At 33.2% G+C, this 15,503-nt stretch overlaps 2 protein-coding genes across 2 annotated transcripts; both read right to left on the reverse strand.

Moving 5' to 3' along the window:
* Positions 1-87: 87 nt before the first annotated feature.
* On the reverse strand, positions 88-7,165 carry ADD1 (ADD domain-containing protein 1). The gene is made up of 11 exons (XM_080158020.1): positions 6,977-7,165; positions 6,349-6,424; positions 5,925-6,031; positions 5,414-5,539; positions 5,009-5,092; positions 4,433-4,647; positions 3,950-4,241; positions 3,055-3,165; positions 2,566-2,698; positions 1,768-1,917; positions 88-1,371 (listed from the first exon to the last, which is right to left on the reverse strand). The coding sequence occupies exons 1-11, from the start codon at positions 7,118-7,120 to the stop codon at positions 1,088-1,090; spliced, it is 1,722 nt and encodes a 573-aa protein (XP_080014146.1). The 5' UTR covers positions 7,121-7,165; the 3' UTR covers positions 88-1,087.
* An 18-nt stretch (positions 7,166-7,183) lies between these two features.
* On the reverse strand, positions 7,184-14,223 carry Unc-115a (actin binding LIM protein Uncoordinated 115a). Its single transcript, XM_080158019.1, has 2 exons — positions 14,103-14,223; positions 7,184-13,244 (listed from the first exon to the last, which is right to left on the reverse strand). The coding sequence occupies exon 2, from the start codon at positions 13,132-13,134 to the stop codon at positions 10,657-10,659; it is 2,478 nt and encodes an 825-aa protein (XP_080014145.1). The 5' UTR covers positions 13,135-13,244; positions 14,103-14,223; the 3' UTR covers positions 7,184-10,656.
* Between the last annotated feature and the right edge of the window lie 1,280 nt (positions 14,224-15,503).

Genomic DNA, 15,503 nt, shown 5'->3' on the forward strand with positions numbered 1-15,503 from the left:
AAAATCAAAAGAAAGAAGACTGAATATAATATCACTTTAAAGGGCAGATGGCAATTTTCACTAATATATTTTAGATAGTTGATTAGATCTGAAATAAGAGAGAAAACTGAATAAAAAGACAATTACATGAGATTTGAAATGTATAACATAGTTACACAATAACGCAACAACTTTTACATTAAAAACAACTATTTAGGTACAATTTCATTATTTTACATTTTTACATTATTACATTTTACATGTGTTATTTAAGGGATCTATTTTTATACTTTAAGTTTCATTTCATGATTTTATTTAACTGATTGTAGTTTCTTAAAGATTTCATTTTATTATTAAAATTCATAAAAAAAACACTTGTGCTGAATTTAAGAATAAATAAAATACTAAAAGGTAATACCTATTTACATAATTTTAAGATTTAAGTTTAAAATCTAACAAATGCTTAGCATGAATGGAAAAGTTTTTTAATCAATTATCTATAAAAATATTTTTCACCAGACTAAGTTATTTTAAAACAATTAAGGTACTTTTTATTAGCATAATACAAACATTTGAATTTTTTGGGGTATGTTACGTTTTTATGCTATTTAAAAAAAAACATTCTAGGAACAAAACCTGTGAATCATTTTGGATACAAGTCATAATATGGCATCTTCAGTAAATATTATATAATAAAGTATTAATTCTAGATTTATCAATTTGCCAAAGTTTATAAAAATCTATTAGACTAAAGTTAGAATTATGATTCAACTGGTTTAATAGTTATGTCCTGAAATACTGTTAAAACTGTTTTCCAGTCAATTCATTTTGTGCCAAAAAATTTTAATATTTGAAATCAGCCTGTCATTTCAAATTGATTACATTTAATTAAGAAAAAACAATAAAAACAAGTTGCCCGATTTCTTTAAGGCGCACAAAAATGGCAAGGGAAGGTATTTTTCAAGAAGGATTCCTTGTCTAATCATGAGTTTAGATAAGGTACATTTCTGGTTTTTTTTGTTTATCAGAGTTTTACTAACAGCATGATTTTGCCCGTTGTCAGATATTTAAGATGTCAATAATCTTATTAACATTTGAATTCATGTTTCTACTCCAGCGAAACATCAGAATCATCGGCGGCATCAGCTCCACCACCGACGCCGCCATTATTATCCTCATTCTCGTTGTCACTCACAATCTCAACAATATCACTGTCAGGTGTGCTGGGCCGAGACTTCTTGGCCGGCGATTTTTTGGCGGGTGACTTCTTTTTGAACATGTTGGAACTGATCCGCAGCGGTCCGGTTGGTTTGGCAGGCGGTGTCGCCTTTGATGGGCTATTCTTGAAGTTGGGGCGGATTTTTGGCGGTGCCGGCGGTTTTCGTTTAGTTGCTAAAAATAAGAGAAATGTCAACATTTGTATTATGATCGGATTCTACTCTTCAGGGTATACACCTATTGGTCCTGTGGTGGTTTTAAGCTATTTTCTTGGGGGGTGGGACACCCCCAACCCCCCCGAAAATGAAATTTCACCCCCCCTCAAAAAAAATTGGGGGGGGGGGTATGGTTCGGGGCACCAGAAATTTTTTTTATTTTTTATTTTTTTCAAAACTACCTCATGGGGAAAAAGCCCCTAGAGGCTAGGGGCCAAGCCGCTAGTTATTTTATATAGCTGAGAAAAAAAAACAGTAAACTGTGATATACTAATCATACTTAAAATCTCTTATAAGGGAACTGAGCCGAAGCTGTAGACCATAAGCTCTAAAAAATAATCAGATTTTACTTCACCTTTGTTTTCTGACCCATCAGTGATCTGAACAGAGCACAGGGCAGCAGGATTAAAATATTCTTCACTGCCCATGATAGCCTCTCCATTCATTACTATTTCTTCTACAGCTATATCATCATCATCATCAAGATCAACAGATACAACTCCTCCTACAGTATGAACAGTAATAAGTATATGTACAATTAAATCATATCGTTGTAGTAGCTAAAGTTAGGATTCAGATGCACACGGATATTGGTTGTGAGAATCCTTTAGCCAATCGCTAGATTGGAAAGCTTCGCGCAAGACTGAATGTATTGCATGCTATATTTCAAGATGACCTACAATTCTCGTGGAAAATACTCAATTATTACATCACTCTGGCCTTTTTAAAAGAATGTCTTCATTGTCTTCTCGTGTATAAGGTTGAGAAACAGCCATAAAGTAAGAAATCTTTTACTCTGGTCTGTTATCTATTCTTCTTTGATTACTAACTCATTTTATTTATTTAAAATGTGCCATTTACATTATCCTCATTTAGTCCACCATTAGGTTATAGGCTAGGGAGCCGAGCGCTGCGGCTAGGCAGGCAAGGGGGCCGAGCGCAGCGGCTAGGGAGCCTAGCGCTGCGGCCATAGTTCATAGTTCTGTCGGGGGGGGGGGGGAAGGGGGGGAAGAGGGGGGTACTCAAATTTTTAAAATTGAAAAAAAATTTCTAAGAGGATATTACCCAGAAAAGATACATTATAAAGTCAGGGTCGATGCCAGAAAAAATAAATGAAGTGAAAGTTATTACCTAAACAGTTCATTCAACTAACCTTTAGCTTTCTTTGATGAGCTACTGTTTAAATGCGATGTATCCTTCATTTTTCTCTTGGCCTGGCCATTTGAGGAGGGGGTGGAGGGCTTACTACCAACACTCGCCCTGTTTACTTTAACTGGATCAGAACTCTATAAAATTAATAAGAATCGAAGTAGTTAAAGAACGTTTAGCATGCTTATTATTTAGCATGAAGTTAAAATTATTTATCATCGACCGTACCTGTTCTCTATTAAAACCCACCCCAACAAATTAGAACCAAACGGACAGACCAAAACATTTATAGAAAAGCTCTTATTATTTCTTATTATCCTCTTATTTTTGGCCTTCGATAATCTACGGATGAACCAGAAAGTAGACGAACAAAAGGGTAAAAAGCTCTAATTTTCTTTAAAGCAGAAGTTCTAGGTATAAACTATTGCGATGCAAAGATAGTAACTGGTTTCGAAACAGTTATACCAAAAAAAAAGTCAAGATAAATTCTTACCCTAACAAGAGATTTGTACTTTCCGACTGATTCTTCTGGAAATTGATCCTTGAATGACTGCAGCAAAGTTTTCTCTAATAGTTCCATGTTTTGTTTGGTAATACTGTAAACCTAAAATCAAAATTTAAATATCAATCATTGTATTAAAGTAACAGGATCGATGTCTCTCCGAAGGATGTCGCAACGGCTGAACCGATAATGATGTGGTTCTGCTTTGCAGTGAAGCTCCTCATAGGTTCTGGAAATGTTTATAAATATTTTGTGAACCCGCGACCGTGGCTCAACACGTAGCGCATCCGCTCATCGTCGGGAAGGTGTTAGGTTCGAATCTCGGTCCGACACCGCGTCATAACTAAAGACGTTAAAAATGGTTCCCACTGCTACTATGTCAGATGCGCGACGTAAATAGTTAGAGTGGGGGGAATGCCTTGGCCCAAAACAGGCGCAACTCGTTACCATGCACAGTTAGGACTTCTCAGACAAAGGTCGTGCATCACAGAGAGTTGGTTGTCTGTAATGTACTGTACCACGGGTATGAGGTGAAGGACCAAGAGTCTGGCCTTGAGTTGACAAGTTGACTGTTCAGTCCAGGTGCAACTCACCCATACGACATTAGCACATTAGCATAAATATTTAGTGGGAGGGTACCATGAATAAGAAAAGAAGTCCCTAAAAAATTACCATTCCAAAATCTTTCTTCTTACTTTACTTTTTTAAAAACAAAGTTGAAAGTGGAGGGGGGTGAGGGTTTCACTCGTTCCCCCTCCCCCCTCAAGTATTCATAGGGGCGTAGCCACTAGTAAAGAAATATTTATTTTTCTCTCTAAATATTAAATCGATTAAATATGAGCAGAAAGATTAACGTATCGAAAAATCTAAATTAAATGCAATATACCTTTTTAAGTTTAGAAACAACCGCAGCGGCGTTCTCAGGATTCATTTCTTTCTTCTTATTCGCCCACCTCTTCCTCTCATCCTCCAAACATTTCTGGTAGATCTTTAAGGTGTCGAAGGCCTCGTTGATGTTCTCGTCGATGAAGTTGTCTGGGTTGTCGATAATTGTGATAGAGGACTTTGCCTTGGCCTTGGACTGTTGCTGCTGCTTCTTCTGTTTTGCCTCCTTCTCTTTTTGTTTCTGCCTGGACTTACGTTGGCTGCTCCAGATTGATATGGAGTACATCAGGGCTCTAGGAATCAAAACAAATCAATTTGACAATTAGAATTATGTTATCTTGTAACATCTAACATGTCCAATTATTCAACAAATAATTTTAATTTATAGAAGGGGTAAATTTATTTACTATAATTTGGGATATATCAATTTATCGTCTAAAATCTTATACCTTAAGATCCCATCTGAAAACAAAACAGGTGTTACCTCATAGAAAATATAGACTTTGGATCACAGAGGAAACAATTCCAAGTTTCAGAATCATTTATCTGGTTGAACATCTTTCTGCCCAGATTCCGGGTGATGCACCGCTTGCAGTACGAGTTGGTGCACTTGTCGCAGCAAATCATTTCGCCGCCGTTGGCACACCACCGACAGTAACAGTCTGACCCCTGCTCGTCCTTCTCCCATTCACCCTCATCCTATTTAAAAGGTTAATCAATAAAAATCTTTAGCAATAGATAAAGAAAACGTGGATGTTATGAGAATTTTTCGCATACCCTGATGAAATGTATTTCCCAACTGGCTATTATAACGATACCCATCATCCCCCCCACCCCTTGTTACTTTAACCCATTCCATCCTCTGACCATAAAGGAACCTAATGACCAATATCTAAGGACTGTATCAGCAACCTAAATTGATGACAAAAAGCAGTAATTCTATCATCCACAAGAGGAAAAGTGTTCCCCTTTTCTGCTCAAACTCTTTAGCCAACTTTAATAATTGTACATATTTGCTACTTTGCATAAAAAAAATTATAAAAAAAAAAGTAAAAATTACCTCATAAAATGATCTACATTTTCTACAGAAAGGTACTCCGAGTTCTGGATGTCTAGCAATATTATTCTTAACATGATGATTCACCTGAAGAAAAAAAACTGGTTGAAAATAAAGTAACTTGATGTTAAAAATTCTAGCTTTCTGGTTGAAATTGTGAATGCAAAAGTAACTAATACCTAAGGTAATAGTTAACTTTTGTTTATTATCTATATTAGTTCAATACACTTAATTAAGGAACCCCTTTGTTGAGACGTAACATCAACGACACAGGGATCAATCAATAGAACGTTATATTACTCTTCCCAAGAGATCTTACATCAATTCTGCATCGGAAGAAAAGATCTGTAGAAAAATTTTACGTCCATTATTCTCTCCACCTCTCGAGCTTTTTTCAACTCTCCTTACCTGTTCTCCGCAAGCTGTACAGTGAATATTCATTTGTTCCACTGAGTCTGGGTCAGGAGCTTTCTCTTTATAATAAGCTTTCTCCTCCTCACTAACAGCATCGTAGAACTCGGTATCAGATATAACCTGAACAAAAGTATATAGGTAGATTTCAATTTTAGCCAAATAAAGTTTTAGTAGGTAAATACAAGTCAGTTTTTACTTTTTATACCACTTTCGTCTAAAAGGAGAGAGGGTTTATGTTATTCGGAAATTCGTAAGTTCTAAATTAAAAACATAGTCTATAGGTAATAGGCGACCTGATCAAAAAGCTGACAATAATGAGATATAAAATCTAAATCCAATTTACCCGTCTAGTCGCATTTTTTTTACTATTTTACAAATGCAAAATCCGCCTTTAAAAAAAAATGATTATTTCCAAGTGGCTTACATAATATCAAGTTTAGGAACTAATCAGAAGTTAACTTTCTTCATAAATATATTAGTTTATTGAAGTAATAATTGACTTTACCTTCTTAGTAGGTAGATCTTCTCCATTATCCTCGACAGTAATTACATCTGATTTATCCAGATCTTCATTGTCTTTGCTTTCATTAGCCTCGTCCTTACTCTTATCACCTACAATAGAAGCAATAAAAATATTAATTAACAATGAACTAACAAAAGTAGGCTGGTCCCTGCTAATACCTTAATAAATATTTTTTTAATTCAAATCAGTACGATGTCTTTTTGTCCGTAATCGTATAAAGCTTAAGATCTCTGTAACCACTAAACAGATTAGATGTGCTTGTAATACAGTTACTATTAACTAAAAAGCAAAAAAGATACAGCTTTGATTAAGATTAAAATCATTGGTGTATATATTTTAGTTTATCCTTGATGTTGAAATGCTTGAAATACTAACAACACATTTTAAAAGATTGTAAAAAATTCACCTTTTTCATCAGTTTTACTTTCACTTTGTTCTGTGTCAGATTTGTCATCATCTTTTGGTTCATCTGCTGTCTCATCCTTAAATAAAATAGCAAAATCAATAATAGAAATAAATCCAGAGAACAAATGGTATAAGACAATGGTTGTTAAATTTGTCTACATCCCCAATAATGATACACAAAATACCCTCTCTTGTAGATTACAATAAGGGGTTGAAAAGTTTGGACACTTAACTTAACAAACTAACCAATCAAGAGCCCCTAAAGTTGTTAAAATAATGATTAAGAAAATAATAATATTAACTTTGGGGAGTAGTGTAATAAACAGCCCTATGTCCCCTCCCTCACTTAATAAATATATCCTAAAGAATATCAAGTTCCCATTGACTGTTTTATGATTATTGCAGGTTATAACCCCACCCCACTTGTGGTTTTCTGACTTAAAAACTTACAAAGAAAAACATTTTATAAATCTTTTTTTATACGTGTTGCATTAATGTAATCTTAACATGCTAATAATAAAAAAAAATCCATATTAATAAAAGTCTTCGAACAATGAGCACAGTTTTAGAAATCTTATTCATTAATATTTGACATGGCATATTAATGACATGGAGTATTTAAACCCTACCCTAAACATACTGATCTTGATTCCGCCTGCCGACGGCTTTTCTTTTTCAGCATCCTTGCCCGGAGAAGCTGTGGCAGCGGTTGCACCCTCAGCGTCAGACTTTCCATTCTCAGCCATCTTTTCCTTAGCCGTTTTCTCAGTCATTATTTATATTCGACGGCTGAGGGGAAAGAGAATTTTTTGTGGAGGTGGTCTCTTTTTTATATATCTGAAATAGGATTTATGTATGTATGTATATAGCAACAGAGTAAAGCGGTGCTCCAGATTTTGTTCACATCATTTACATAATATGATAACTGTCAACATTTTATTATTATTATGTGTAGTTTAATATTGTCATAGTTTAGGTAAATGTAATGTATATTAATTCTTTGTATTATACTTTCTTCTATTATTTTATTTTTCTTCAAAAAGTGAATGTATTTTATTTCTACAATACTCTAGGTCCATAAATATTTTAAGGCGAGTGTCTTTCTTAGAATAATATGAATTTAAACTATTTACATTTCAAATGAATTAGGCAACAAAATGACAAAAACAATAATGATTGATAAAAAAAATAAAAGTACTCTTAACTTTAAAGGGGGTGTAGTTTTTCATTCCGCTAGCCCCCCGCCCCTAATTTATATTTTTTCGAAAATTAAGAGTGGGAAGGGGTTAAGTGGACAAAAAATTATTTCAGGGAAAGTGCATATTAAAATTGAAAATGTTTGAAATATCTAGTTTTAACCCATATTATTCTAAATATAAAAAAACAGGGATTATAGATAATGTAACAGAAGAAAAAATATTTTACGCCAATTTTTAGTCGGTCAAAAAAGTAAATTATTGAGACAAAATTAATTTCTTTGCAATTGGTTACCAAGAGAATGTGGTTAAAAAAATTTCTTTAAATGCAATATCCCTGACACTGTTAAAGACACTCTTTACCATATTATTGAACAAGTATCAGATAAAACATTTGCATATCCTAATATTATTTTTAATTACAAGTACATATAATATTATCAGTAAATTATATAAACACAAACATTTTACATATTGATAGATTAGCTTAGATAAACAAAAATCCCACGTGTACTTAAAAAGTAAGCATGAAAAAAAGAAAAAATATCATTAAATTTAAAGTTTGAAATTTTATAGTATACATAGTTAGTTTTTTTTTATCGTGGGGAAAATCCATTCAGTCTAATGTGTTTTAAACAGATTAAAATGCAAATTTAAAAACAAAATGTTGAAATGTAAATTAACATAAAGTAAAGCGGTGGAATAAACTAAAACTGAGCAGGAATTTTAATTCAAACCTAAACTCGAACAAAATATAAAAATAAGAAAATCATTTGGTGTCCAAAAAGACTAGAAAAAGAAGATAAAAAAACTATAAGACAAATGCAATATTTGATATCTACAAATTATCTAATGCAAATTTTTTCTAGCAATCCTTGATTAGCGAAATGTTTCATAACAGACAGAGAGAGAAAATGTAATAAGTTTCTTTTTAGAGAAATAGTCTTTAACTAATATATACCTTGCTGCTTTTAAGTAGCATAACGCATTTAAAAGTAATTTTATGATGCATATAAAATTTAAGGACTTGAAAATAACAACATTTTAAAAATTACCTTTAACTATTCCACTAGACAAAACGTTATTTGATTGCAATTAAAGCATACTATTGTGCAGAAATGGCAATCCCAAAGTACATTTTCACTAACGGAAAAGCTAAAAGCAATAAGTTTTTATTACTGTTATTTTTCTGTCTCTTCTAAAATGCTCTTAAAAGTATTATGGACAAATAGTTAAAGACTATTTCTCTATGTACAATAATTGAATAAGTTTCAATGTTAAATTTCTTACTGATGAAGGTATACACTGGTGGTTAATATTATATCGACAACAGGATTAGATGTGTTTGTGTGCAAATAAAAATTGATTATACCATATTATTCATATTAATATTATATACAGATACTTTGGAAGATTTTTTAAATAACAATTCATTTTATGTTCAAATAATCAGAACAGTATTAATGGGAGGGGGAGGATAATTGTAGAGTTCTCGTATTCAGGGGATAATGGTCGCTATGCAACATCGCAAAAAGCTAAAACTTAATGTTTTGCATTCTAAGAACAGGTATTGACCAACTCTAAATTTCATGTATATGCTCTTTGACTCCAAATTACGAGTTCTTACAATAGCTTAACCCCTCCTTTGAAATTTTCTTTTTCATCAATATTATTTCTAAATAAATATTCATTGATAGTGAATAGGTTAATGGATGACTAATTTACATTCTTTTTTTCAAGCTAAATATTAACAAAATAAAACAACAATCCTATCATATGAATTATATAATGGAAATTTAAACTCAAATTAATTATAATAAGATAAAAACAAAATACTACATTAAGGTCGTTATTCATTGGTCGACGTCGATAATAATGAAATTATTTTTAAAACAAAGAAGTTGAGTTATTCTAAAAGCATGTACTTTCGGTACAGATAAAGATAAATGACACAGACATAACACATAAGTTTTATACGTGAAACTTGTACTTTATTACAGTTTACTGTTATACATTCAAATATATGCAGTACATTTGTTGTACATCTGCACATAAATTGAAAATGGCGTTTTAGTGACAGATTTAGTCTCAATGTATAATTAAGATAATAAATAAGGTTATTTAAATTTTTCTAAATCTCAATGATGGAATAATTTTGTGATGCTAGTTGAAACAAAAACAAAAGTAAAGTAAATACTAATAAGTAAAGTTAAAACCTATGTATGACATAAAATCTAAAAATACCCTAAAAATAAAATATCAAAAATCAAAATATTTAATAAACAACAAAACCAAAAAATACATAAAAATTTAACATTTCCGACTCAATATATTTTTAAAGTCCATTTAAAACTTAAAAGTATTTTTACGTCATTATTACATAATAAAAATTGTCATTACTAAAAATCATTCATTTCCAAAAAAAAACATTTATTTTTAGATTTTAATGCACTAAAGATCATATAAAACAATTTTTTGCCTATTAATGAAACTATAAATCTTGTGTAATATTATTTTTGATGTGTCTATAAAGCAGTGATTTGTTGAAATATTGAGAGAGAGAGAGAGAGAAGCAATGTGGCAGGCAAAGGGCTTTCACTTTTTAATCAAATTATAATAATAACTATTTTTCAATAGGAATCAACCAACCAAAAATGCAAAAAAAATTAATGCAGATAAATTTATCATGATAAAATTACACAATTTTGTAGGAACAATGCAATATTTGAAACTAACAAACATTGTATTCAATTGATAAAGTACACAATAATTTGTATATAACTAATTTTAAATTTTTAAATCAGCTGCACAATCAGTGATAAAACAGTTGCATAGCTGCTCAAGAGAACTGTGTAAGGCGGACATATATATATATAAAGTGTACAATTACAAAAAATCCTTACAATCCCTAAACATTGCCTATTGAGGCCTTGACGTATATAGAACATGTAAAAACTAATTCAACCCTTACTATGTTCAAATAAATAAATGTAAATACGATAAAATGCAACCTAGATATTTAAATTTGCAATATCATTCTCAAATTGAAAGCTACCAATCGTTAAATGAATGCCTATCTTGACATAATCAAATTAGGTATTTTGAAATAATAATTAGAAAAGCTTTACACGTTTCTTCAGCTCATTTCTGCGCCACTGCGGAAGCCTGTAGAATTCTGGGCGCGACTGCTCAAATACAAGCTCAAAATCATTGTCAGACAGGTGATTCTCCAGGTTGCAGCGGTCAACATCCTTGGGCAATCTGTAGTTTGTGGTCAGTAGCAGATGGATCGGATAGATCTTTGGTGCCTTTTGTAGGCATGCGTTCATGTTAGGAAGGGAACGGTTCATGTACGCAACAGACGTCCGGCCACCCTCCTCCTCTTTAGTAGCACTCTTTAGTCCTTGTGTATATGTAGTGGAGGATTTGATGTCACGTCGGGAATTTATAGCCGTGGACATCATGGAGTCGGGAATATCAATGCTGTGCTCCGAGGCGTCGCTTCTCATGCTGAAGTCGGTGCTGTGTGTCTTGTTACTGAGCCCAGCCTCAAATTGAGAATAATTGCCAGGTGTAAAGCTGCCGTTACTAGAGGCTGTTCCATATGAGGGTAGAGTGGATGATTTTCTGGCAGTATAGCCAGGTTTGGGCGGGCCACGGTATGATGACACAATCCTGTAGCTTGGAGTTGTTTGCGCAGAATTGAGTGTGCCTCCGTATCCTGGTGTGCTCTGAGACAAGCCACGCTCTTCTGCTCGGGAGTAATGGGTGAGTCGAGATGGAGATGCCTTTACTGGCGAATCATATCTCAGTCCAAAAACTGGTTCTCGCGTGGCTGACGGGGTTCGCGCAAAGCTTCTTGGATCCATGAAGGCTTTTCGTTGTTGCTGCAACTTTTCTCGTTGTTTGACAGTATTTAGAAACACCTTACCAATTTCGCTACCCTTTGATGATATTTTTCTCAGAGTTTCTTCTTGATTTTTCAACTTCTCTTGCATAATGGTGTCCTCGGGTGCGGGTGGAGAATCATCATCTAAGTTGTTATCCCCATCTTTCTTCATAGGCTCTGACCAGCGTCTTCTCCGCTCAGGATCCGCGTACAAAAATTGTGGAGCTGGGAAGTCATCGCGTTCAATTGGTGTTACATGTCCGTCGCCACTCTTTCGTCCATCCGGAAAGTGAGACATTTCGATTGGCTCTTCATTGTTCATATGCGGCGAGCGTGGCCTGGGAGAGCTCGCCGCCAAATTATTCACCATATGATGCATACCCGACCTGCTGCTGGATCTGGTTTGAATTGATATCTTTCGATGCTTGTTTTGAGGAACATGAAAATGCATGGGTGGGTGTGATGTCTTGCGGTCATACGGCTCAACTGGGCGGCGAAGACTGGACACTGACCGACCTTCTCTGATGTAGCTGTAGCCAAAAGGTATTCCTGGAGAAAGAGACCACTGTTCCCTTAGTAAAGATCCACCAGGGCTGCTAGCTCGAGATCCATAGTGTAGCTCACTCATAGTTGAAGACAGACCATCGAAACCATCCACAATGCTTGAAGTATCATATGTATTGAGTACAAATCCGCTTTCTCCCGGGCCGGGACCGCAGCGCGGATGCCAGATTGCGGCTCCCTGCAGATACATCTCCTCCCCATCGCCAAATGGATCCCCGCACTTGCTACATCTTGCACACGTTGGATGAAAATGATTGTTTTCACCTGCTTGCAGCACCTTGCCAGCTATGAAGCGTTGGCAATAGGCACACTTAACTCCATAGCGCTCATGATAGTCCTTCTCGCAATAAGGCTTTCCTTCGTGGCCCATATACTCGCCATGGAGCAGGACACCACAGATTGTACACTTGAAACACCAGATATGGTATTGTTTATCCAAAGCGGCCAGGGCCTGGCCATCCTTGAGCTCTTGAAGGCACCACGCACATTTATCCGTCATGTCAATATCAGAAACATTAATTGCAGAACTAGTTACACTCTTGCCTACGCCTGTAACGTGATCTTTTCCACTTGCTTTGGTTGCAGCTTCACTTTTCTTCTCCTCCTTGATACAATTCTGACAAAAGCATTTCTTTCCGACAAAAGTGACGCGCTCTCCGGTTGGGAAGGGCTTCTGACAGCGTGCGCAGGTGAAGCACTTCTGGTGATAAGTATTGCCCAATGCAGACACTACCTCACCCTCCACATATTCCGAGCACTTGAAGCATTTTGTACCAAAATTGGTTTGATAGCAGTTAGAACAATAATATTGAGAATCCTTTGTCAAAAATCCACCAGAAGGAAGCGATGTGGAACATTTAAAGCATTTAAAGCACTGGGTATGAAAGTATTCGTCATTGACCCTCAACACTTTGCCAGTGCACTTTTTCTTGCATCCCCCACAGTAGGATTTGCCCAAAAATTTAAACGGTGACTTAATTTGATGTTTTAAAAATTTGGTTTTCAAGCTCTCGTGTTGATCCTTTCTTGACTGACGTGAGGATCCAGATTCTGGATGGCCGGAGGGCTGAGACTGTTCACTAGTTACACTCCGTGTGTCAAGCTCCTCTCCGGGGGAACCCTGAGTTGAACTCGGCATCTTCAGGTTTAAGTCACAGAAAGTTAGTTATAGTATGTTTGAATTAAACCGTTCGGTTTTCTTTGGATAATATACAGATCAATACGTTATACACAGATTCTTTTTTCAACCTGAAAAAGGAAAAATGTGTTAATAGTATAAAAGAATGACCTTATGTTTTCACTTCACGCTGGTCATTTAAACCAAATCTAACGACATAATAAATGGATAAAAAAAATATTTGTGTGTTAAATATTCTTAGATTTGAAATATAAAGGAATCTTTGCCAGGTTTTGGCGGTAATTCATTTTATTATTTTTTTATGAAAAAAATTATAAATTAAAACTGCACGAAAAAAAATAATTAGGAAATCTTAGGAAATAAATATTAACAATTAAACATCGTATACTAAGATTGTTATCTTGCTAATAAATTATAATTGTACTCTAAATAAACCCCCAACAAGGATGGGCAATGTTATTTTTAGAGCAGCTTGATTAAATACGTTAAAGTTTAAATTTTTGTTTTGAATTCTTGATATTAAGGCAGCTTTACAGTAAAAACTACTATGCTTTATGAATATAAATATATACAAAAATGTGAAATTTTTATATCAAAGTTCTATGAAGATAATATTACAGTACTAAAAAATGTGTCTCTTAATAAATGCAAAGACAAGAAACTTTAAAATTGTATTTAATAAAAATTAATATTAACAAATCAAAAAAGATAAGATTCCAAAAACGTTCATTCGGTTAAGTATGTATGGAATATGAATCAATCTAAGTGCATAATTAAAAATCTAAATAGATATATTTGCAAAATAAAAACTTTTATTTGCTCTTTATTCATTACTTTAAAAGCCTTAAAGCTTCCAAATGAATAAGAAACCTAAGTACTTAATTTCTACTTGTAATCTAAACAAACAGGTATTTTCAATGGTGAGAACACTTTTAAAAAATCTCAATAAATAATAAGTCAATATTTACCTTTAAAAGGCCTGATACTTAAATAAACCCCCATTCTACGGGAAACACATGATCTGAAAAATATATTTACACTTGTCAAATTGTCAAAAATTATGCAAATTAGATACAAATATTTAGAATTTAACATTAATTTGAGGTAAGGGTTGGGCTCGGATTTCTGCTTGTTGATTTCTGTTTTCTATACAGTTGCCAACACAAATATTCAAGTTTACAATAATATTAGTTCCATATCTTTATAAAAGTTACGGGTAAAATAAAAAAAAGTTATTTGTTTAAATCAAATTAAAAATGCTACAGGTGAATTCTATAACTTCATTTTTCTTATTTTTTTATACAAAGCGTGGAACAAATTGACCTTAAAAAGCAGTTTATAACTTTATAAGTGTTTTACTCTGATGTTTATAACCTGTTTTTTTTTCCTGAGTAAATTAAGATAAATTTTAATAGAAAAGTTCCAGAATAATATTTTTTAAGTAATGTGAAAAGCTGATTCTTTTATATTCAATTCAAAAAAGAGATAATAATTTTCAAATATTTTGTTTGGGAACTCTGGTTTATTATAATACGCATGCGCACATGAACCCTTTTAATTAAATTTTTATATTTTGTAGATTCAAAATTAAAAATTTGTATTTGTTATGATTCAAAGGCTCTACAAATCATGGATTTATTTTGTTATTATTTTTAAATGGGAGATGCATTCAATTGAAATTTAAAATTCAGAATAAATTGTACAAAAAGAAATTAAAAGAATATAATCTACAAAACTCAACTCCATTACGTGTACCTAACATGAAAAAATATACACGCGGCATTTGAGATTTCAATGTCGTCGTTGTTGTGGATAATAGAGGTAGTAAATAATTATTTAAGGGAAAAACATCAAAATATATTTTCTTCTAATTTTCACAAAAAAAATATGTAATATATTCCTTTTTTTGGAAAAAAAAATCAAAAATGTTTATGAAAAGAAATTAGATAAATAATATAAAAAGTATGTCTTTATCATTATTTCATATTTTTTTCAGTTCATACTTCATATCTGTAAGCCATCGAATCATCACATTAAACTTATGTTCAAGATTAATTTTGAAAAATATTTAATTTAAAGACATAAATTCATAGTAAATTGACTTTTGTATAAAGAATAAATTAAATTGATATATAAAATGTTCACTTTTATAGTGTTGTTTTAAAGTTTTTCATAATAAATGTTTTTATTGTCTTTATCAGTTAGGGAGTTGAATCCATTTTTATAGAAGCAGATCGAAATATAATCTATGATTATGGTTTGGACCCTCTAAAACTGTAATCTACCTTTCCACTTTCCCCTCTCTTGGTGAAGATATCTTCAACGCCGATACGATTTTTGAAATGTAAGATTCTACTTTCCCTTCTCTT

Source organism: Acartia tonsa, chromosome 4 (assembly GCF_053477335.1).
Source record: "Acartia tonsa isolate MP-2025a chromosome 4, ASM5347733v1, whole genome shotgun sequence".
In the NCBI taxonomy this organism is placed as follows: domain Eukaryota; kingdom Metazoa; phylum Arthropoda; class Copepoda; order Calanoida; family Acartiidae; genus Acartia; species Acartia tonsa.